Consider the following 7,715-nt stretch of genomic DNA (forward strand, 5'->3'; position numbering starts at 1 on the left):
GCCAGATAGGCGTACAGATTGTGACTATGCAGGGTGTGGCCATTAGCCAGCAGTTGTCTTTTTTTTTTTTAAATGTTCCTCGATCTATTTGTGAATATACGCATTCATGATAACAATAAACTAATAGAAAAAAAATATTTTTTCTCAAAAAAAAAAAAATGTTTTTATCAATTATAGAAAATAATAATATTTTTACATATGTATGCATTATGAAATAATATTGATTATATGCGACATACACCACCATCTAATATATTATAGTATATTTTACTCGTATTGCGTTTCAAAGAAACTTCACTTTAATATTATGTATTTAAGGTATTCTTAAAAATACAGTTAATATTTTTGAAAGTTAATTATTTTGCGCATATTTTGTGACATGTCTGACACTTCGAACTAAAAAAGCAACGCGCCAACCTTAGTGGGGGGTTACGCAAACCTGACATAAGCATACTAGATCTCGCCTCGTCACCGCAACCCTGTGTGTCTATTAAAGCAGCAATTTCACAATTTTTCTACTCTCAAGTAATCTGGCAACCCAGGCCAGGTTCCCATACAACCAAACATACGAACGGATGTGTGCATGTGTATGTATATACACCCTGTGTGCATGTGTGTATATACCAAGTGAGCATGCGTATGTGTATGTGTGTGAGCCAGAGTGGCCTGCCTGCCCTGCTTCTTGCTGCTTGTTTAGCGCCCGCTTATTTTGTGAGTTGGCAGCACAAAACAAGTCGCAGCGCGCTCAGTTCAGTTGTTTTTTTCCCGTCAAACTTACGCTACTGCTACAACTCTGCTGCCTCTCAGTTCGTTCGTTTGTTCGTTCGTTCGCTTGCTTTCTATTTGATTTCGTTTTTTGTGTTATTAACAATTTGCTGTGGTGTGTGTGTACGTGCTCATTTCGAAAAATATTCTAAGTAATGAAAATGCTCGACGACGACTACAAGAACTGCATATCCAAAGGGAAAGAACATCGTTGCTGCACCAACGGCATCAACAACAAACTCGACAACAACAAAATCTATCAAATTTGAAAAAAAAACAACAAAATATAAGAGGCTGCAAACGAGTTTTGTTTGCGTTTCGTTTGCAAAGCGCGCGCATAATCCAAGTTTCCAATCAAGGTGAAACTGCAACTAGCATTGAGTGCTTATTTTCAATCATTTTGCTGTAATTAAGTATCAGAATATATACAAGTCGACGGAGATCAAACTGTAACAGACGGTATAAAGAAGAAAAAACTATATTGGCGGTGATTGCCACAATACAAAAATTCAAAATACCAGCGATAGGAAGGAGAGAGAGAAAAAAAAACCAAAAAGTAAGAAGCAGTCAGAGGCAGAAGCTGCTTACAAACACACACACACATACACCGACCAACAAAAATACTACAGAAACACACACACACGCACGCCCTGCGAAGACAAACAAAGGGCGAGACAGCAGTGCAACCGCTCACACACATTGTGCTAGCGACCTATGTGAGAGCGAGACAACGCGCAGGTTGCAGCCAATATTGGAGTGCGAGTGCCAAATGTCACAAGAAATTACAACACTGCTGTGAAAGACAAATGCAACAACAATAACAAAAGCAACGGTCGACCAGAAGAAGAAGACGAAGCAGCAATATAAACAAAACCAAAACAAGTACAAAGCGGGCGCCGGTTACAACCTTACCCCCCACAGCCACGCTATTCATCTCTAAATGCAAAAATGTTACCCAGTATGCAGACCACAACAAACAGCAGCAGCAGCAACAACAACAACAGATGTCTTGTGGAAACTGAACGCGATGTAGCGCATGTGGAATACGATGTGATCAAATATTACACAGACGATGCCAGTTCCAATCCGGATGCTGGTGGCGTCGGCGTCGAGTCCACAGCGCCACAACAGCGTTGCTCCCGGGTGAACAACAACACCAACAACAACAACACACTGCTTGATGTTGTTGTTCACTCGCGAGCAACGCGCAGCGATTCAATGGAGGAGGATGCTCCATCCTCGCCATCACCATCGCCTTCGCCTACCTCCAGCAACAGCAGTGGCAGCAACAGCAGCAGCAATTCTTCCACAACGCGCTGCAAGGGAGGCGGCAACAGCGGCCGTAAACGCAGCAAGGAGACAGCTGCTGCAGTGCCAACGACTCCCACATTGGGAGTCAATATGCGAGTAACGGGACAATGTAGTCAGGGTGGTCGCAAATATATGGAGGATCAATTTTCGGTGGCGTATCAAGAGTCGCCGCTAACCCATGAATTGGAATACGCATTTTTTTGGCATCTATGACGGACATGGCGGCACCGAGGCGGCACTTTTTGCCAAGGAGCATCTCATGTTGGAGATTGTGAAACAAAAACAATTCTGGTCCGATAACGATGAGGATGTGTTGCGCGCCATACGCGAAGGCTACATTGGCACTCATTTTGCCATGTGGCGGGAGCAAGGTGAGTGAACGAGATGCATATATGTACATATTGTGTGTGGTTGTACTATAAACACACAGTTGTATTGTACATAACAAAAATATACAACACATATAATCGTTTATCGATTGCTGACTGTGCGGAGCGCTCTTTGCGTATGTTGTGTGCGTGTGTGTGAGTGTGGAATATTCCACAGACTTGCCATATGTTTTGCACCACCACCACCACAATGGCAACCCCGCTAAGCAGTGATAAATGGTATGGCTATGTGTTAGAGCGAGACCACTCTATCTTCTGACGGTGCAGATAACATCACGAAAGCATTTGGTCAGTTATAAGGTTGCTTTCTTTTCGCAGTCACATGACGTCACAAGCCACTTAAGATATGATTGAAATCGCAACCTCAACAATTTACTCTTAAAATAGCCTGTTTACATTAGGCGCGCGTAAGCGTTCATTTCAAAACCATTTTAAAGTATTTTTGAAAGTTTATCCACTCGATAAAATAACTATTAATTTGTATGAAGCAGTATTATTTAATTTTGCTGTTTCATAAAATAGATTGCCAATTTATTTATCCTATTTTGAGTATTATTCGAAATATTCGTTGCCAACTAATAACAGCTGTTTAATGAACATATAACACTACGCTAAAGATTATTTTTGACTGAGGACAGTATGAATTTGTTATTCGTTATTTATGTTTTCATTTTGTCATTGCCAACAAATTGCGCCAGTTTTTAGCAGCAGTTTATTGTTGTATTCTCATTTTGCATTGGTCAACTGACAGCTGGTGTTTTGCTATCGATAATTAATGCGATTAATTTTTGTTTTGCAATTTCTATCGGTTTTTGAAAATTCGATAACTTGAATTCATAATTGAATACTTCACTAAATATAATACTATAGTAAGTAGTTTTTAACGACTATGGATTAATTTTGCATTATTTTTTTTTTTGCAGAAAAATGGCCGCGCACTGCAAACGGACATTTAAGCACCGCTGGGACCACAGCAACGGTTGCGTTTATGAGACGCGAAAAGATTTACATTGGTCATGTGGGCGATTCAGGCATTGTGCTCGGCTATCAGAATCCCAACGAGCGTCGCTGGCGCGCAAAGCAACTGACGACAGATCACAAGCCCGAATCGATGGCGGAAAAGTCACGAATCCAACGTTCCGGCGGTCAGGTGGCCATCAAATCGGGTGTGCCACGCGTCGTGTGGAATCGTCCCCGCGATCCAATGCATCGTGGTCCCATTCGCCAGCGAACTGTCGTCGATGATATTCCCTTTTTGGCTGTTGCCCGTTCACTGGGGGATCTCTGGAGTTATAATTCTCGGTGCAACGAGTTTGTCGTTAGTCCTGATCCCGATGTTAAGGTGGTCAAAATTAATCCCAATACATTCAGGTGAGTACGCAGAAGCTTTTAAAGTTCCTAAATGGCTTTTGAGTCGATTCAATTGAACGCTTGTAAATGTTTATGATTAGTTAGGCAGTTTTGGAGTTGAGTATTAAAAGTTGTTGTTCATAAATAGCTTAGTCGATAAAGATGTTTTATTGAATCAAACACTGAAAGCTTTAAGATTGTTCAAAACGGATTTTTAATTGATTAAGCAGCTTTGCGTTTGCATGTTACAACTTTAAAAGGATTGAAAGTTTACTTAGTAAATGTTTTTGATCAGCTTTCTTTCATGCATTAAAATATTGTGCCAGTCGACCAAGATTTGCAAATGAATTAGTTACTTAATAAGTCACTTGATATTTGTTTTGCAAGCTTTTAACTTGATATTTGTTTTGCAAGCTTTTTTGCTTTAAAAAGCACATTAAAGGTAGCTTAAAATCTTCTCAGTTTAAGAATCCTGTTAACACCACTTTAAAAGCGCATGCAAGCTTTAAAACAACTCAAGCTCACTTGGTATTTGTTTTGCAAGCTTTAAAAAGCATATGAAAGCTAGCTTTAAAGCTTCGTAGCAGCTTAATGGGCTTCCCATTAATGCCTTTGTATGAATTCGTGACTAAAACGCTTTCTTTTCACATTGCAGATGCCTCATATTCGGCACAGATGGACTATGGAATGTGATAACAGCTCAGGAGGCGGTGGATTCGGTGCGCGAGAAGCACATTATCGGTGAGAGCATGCAGGAACAGGACGTGATGAATCCCAGCAAGGCCCTTGTGGACAAAGCCCTCAAAACGTGGGCAAGCAAAAAGATGCGTGCCGACAACACGTCCGTGGTAACTGTGATACTAACACCAGCAGCCGAGTCCACGGCAACGACGCCAACAACAGAGGAAGAGGAAGACGGAGAAGAGGCTGACGTAGATGTGTTGGGTATAGAGCCAATGGATACGGAGAACAAGTATCCGAGCAGTGCTGCTGAATTGGAGCACGAGTTGGATTTGTGCGCCAACATTGAGGAGAAGGAATATCTGCACGAGACGCCGTACAGTGCCTTGGCCAAGCGACATTTGCCGCCGGAGCCGTATCGCAACTTTGACTATTACATCGAGGACGAGTACGAGACCGAACAGGAGCAGGAACAGGAACAAGAACACGAGCAGGATGTGGACGATGAGATGGAACACGTGATGGAGCACAGTAAATTCTGGCGCAAATCGATGACAACCTGGCAGCAGCAAGCAACAACATCAACGCCAATGCCAATGCCAATGCCAGCGACATTGCGTCATCGTCAGCAGATGATGGAAACGGAGCACGAAGTGACCGAGTCATCGATGTATGCCAACGAATTGGAGCACAGCTATGAGAGTTATGTGAGCAGTGCTGGAGTTGTGGCCACAACGGAATATAGCTTTGCCGAATCGTACAATTCGCTGCTCAATGAACAGCAGGCGGCGCGTTCACATCAGCAGCAACAGCAGCAGCAATCGCAACAGCTGCAGCAACAGCAGCAGCATCAGACAGACCAGCAGCAGCAACCATCGCAGCAGCAGCAACAGCAGCTGCACAACAGCAGCAGCAGCATGCAGGAAATACTGCAGGAGCAGCAACGCTATCAGCAACAAGAAGGCTACTCGCTCACACAGCTCGAGACGCGACACGAACAACAGCAACAACAGCAACAACAACAGCAGCAGCAGCAACAGGTTGCCAATAGCAGCAGCAGCAGCAGATGGCAGCAGCAGACAACAACGTATGTGGAGCAACCGGCCGAGTTGTTGGCGTTGAATGCCTTGTTGCAGCAGGAGCGCGATGAGGAGCAACAGTTGGCGTTGGAGCGCGAACAACAACAGCAACGCGAGCAGCAACTGTTGCTGGTTGAAGCCAGCTCGAGTTCGAGCTCATCGCAGCCAGAGTTTGTGTATGCGCCACCTTGGAGCGACAATGTGGCAACGTTGCAGGATAACGAAGTGAGCTCTACACTGCCTGCCACGCCCACGCCAACGCCCCTGGCGAGCAGCAGCAACGAAATGGAGCAAGAGCCGGAGTCGGATGAAAACAAAACGCAGCCATGCAACGCTGTGGAGCAGCAGCAACCACAGCAGCAACTGTTGCAAGCGCCACAGCAGCAGCAGCAGTTGCCGTTGCAACAGCAGCAGCAACAACAGTTGCACAGCGAACCAAAGCTGAGGCGGCAAATGCGTCGCTATCGCAATGTGCCCAATGAGAATCATCAGCACATGCAAACGCGACGTCGGCAATTGTTTAAGCACAGCAGCAGCAAAAGCAAATCGTTTATTAGCGCCGCGGCAGCTGCAATTATTGCCTACAACAACAACAACAACAACAACAACAACAACAACAGCAGCAGCAACAACACTGAAACATCGCCGCATTGCAGCAGCAGTCACAACAACAATAATAACAACAGCAGCAGCAGCAGCAACATCAACAGCAACAACAACGCTGGCAACAACAGCAACACAGCCAATGGCAGCAGCAGCAGCAACAGTCGCCGACGCAGCGTTGTGAGCAGCGGCAGCAGCAGCGGCGGCGGCGGCAGCGGCGTTATGATGACGCGTCGCAGTCACAGCGTCGGTTTGGCCAACGGCGGCGTCGGCAGCGTTAACAAGCGTCAGCTGCGCAGCAGCATCTGTCAGTTGGCGCAGCTGGGCAACTTGGATTTGACCAAACGAACGCTGCGCACGCGCAATGCGACCTCAGTTGCTAACAACAACGTCGCCGCCAGCCCCAGCAGCAGTAGCAGCAACAGCAACAACAACAAGAAGAACGATAGCCCCAGCAGCAACAACAACAACAACAATGGTAAAGTCAATGGCAAAGCTAGTCACACTTTTAACAAGCCGGCAACGCCAACAACAACATCGACGACGTCGGCGCAGGCAGCGAGCGCGCGTCGACTGCGACGCAGCAACGAAGAGCGCGAGCAGCGACGCAGCTTGCGACGCAGCACATTGAGTGCCGGCAACAGCGATAGCGGCAGCAGCGTCGGCAGCGGCAGCAGCAGCGGCAGCGGCAGCGGCATCAGTCAGTTCAGCAAACCGACGCGTCTGCAATCGTGCAGCGGCGGCATTGCAGCTCGACCGCCGCCGTCGCCAAAGAAATTGAATGCCGTTATACCGACCCTGGCGATTGGAACGCGCGCCTACACGGCAGCGATGGCAGCAGCATCCGATTTGACCAAGCGTTGGTCGCTGCGCAGCAGCAGCAGCAACACCAACACCAGCACCACCAACAACAACAACAACAGCAGCAGTGAAATGGCATCGCTTGTCACAGCCATCAGCTGTTATAGTGCTCGCAGTCGAACAGCGGCAGCGGCAGCAGCTGCGCAGCCGCGCCGACGCTGAGAGCAGCGAGAGCGAAAAGAGAGAGAGAGAGCGCCAACCAAGATACGAGGGCTGGAGAGTTGTCGTTTTTTTGGGGCGATTCAAAATTTCAAGTACAAATTGCTAAACAAAAACAAAAAGAAGAAATCAAATAGTTTAGATGAAAGTGCGAAGTGAGAACAAAACAATGATTGGTTCAAACTATTGTTATTGTATTTGTAACAAACAACAAAAAAAAAAACCAAAAGCCAAAATTTGTAAGAGCACACACACACACACACATTAACTCACTGTACATACAAATTACTTAAGATACATGCATACATATGCATATACACAATATATATAGTCCTGTATAAACATGTGTATATGTGTATATATTTATATCGAGATAAGCATAGAAATTAATGAAAAGTGCAGAGTAAATTACTAATAATAATAATGATAAGAGCGCATAACATTTACATGGAATATATACTACAAACATATATTTTTTGGAATTTTGCATTAAGCAACAGCAGGTTAAAAATTTAGC

At 45.1% G+C, this 7,715-nt stretch overlaps 1 protein-coding gene across 1 annotated transcript; it reads left to right on the plus strand.

Moving 5' to 3' along the window:
* Positions 1 to 2,116: 2,116 nt before the first annotated feature.
* Positions 2,117 to 7,427, plus strand: LOC132795289 (putative mediator of RNA polymerase II transcription subunit 26). Its single transcript, XM_060805942.1, has 3 exons — positions 2,117 to 2,447; positions 3,389 to 3,836; positions 4,471 to 7,427. The coding sequence occupies exons 1-3, from the start codon at positions 2,255 to 2,257 to the stop codon at positions 7,199 to 7,201; spliced, it is 3,372 nt and encodes a 1,123-aa protein (XP_060661925.1). The 5' UTR covers positions 2,117 to 2,254; the 3' UTR covers positions 7,202 to 7,427.
* Positions 7,428 to 7,715: the final 288 nt, after the last annotated feature.

Source organism: Drosophila nasuta, chromosome X (genome assembly GCF_023558535.2).
Source record: "Drosophila nasuta strain 15112-1781.00 chromosome X, ASM2355853v1, whole genome shotgun sequence".
NCBI lineage: Eukaryota > Metazoa > Arthropoda > Insecta > Diptera > Drosophilidae > Drosophila > Drosophila nasuta.

Excerpts from the sequence above, each read along its gene's own strand:
- LOC132795289 (XM_060805942.1), top strand. The coding sequence starts at position 2,255 with ATGAATTGGAATACGCATTTTTTTGGCATCTATGACGGACATGGCGGC. Across the intron at positions 2,448-3,388 it reads TGCCATGTGGCGGGAGCAAG|AAAAATGGCCGCGCACTGCA; the intron begins GTGAGTGAACGA and ends TTTTTTTTGCAG. Across the intron at positions 3,837-4,470 it reads ATTAATCCCAATACATTCAG|ATGCCTCATATTCGGCACAG; the intron begins GTGAGTACGCAG and ends TTCACATTGCAG.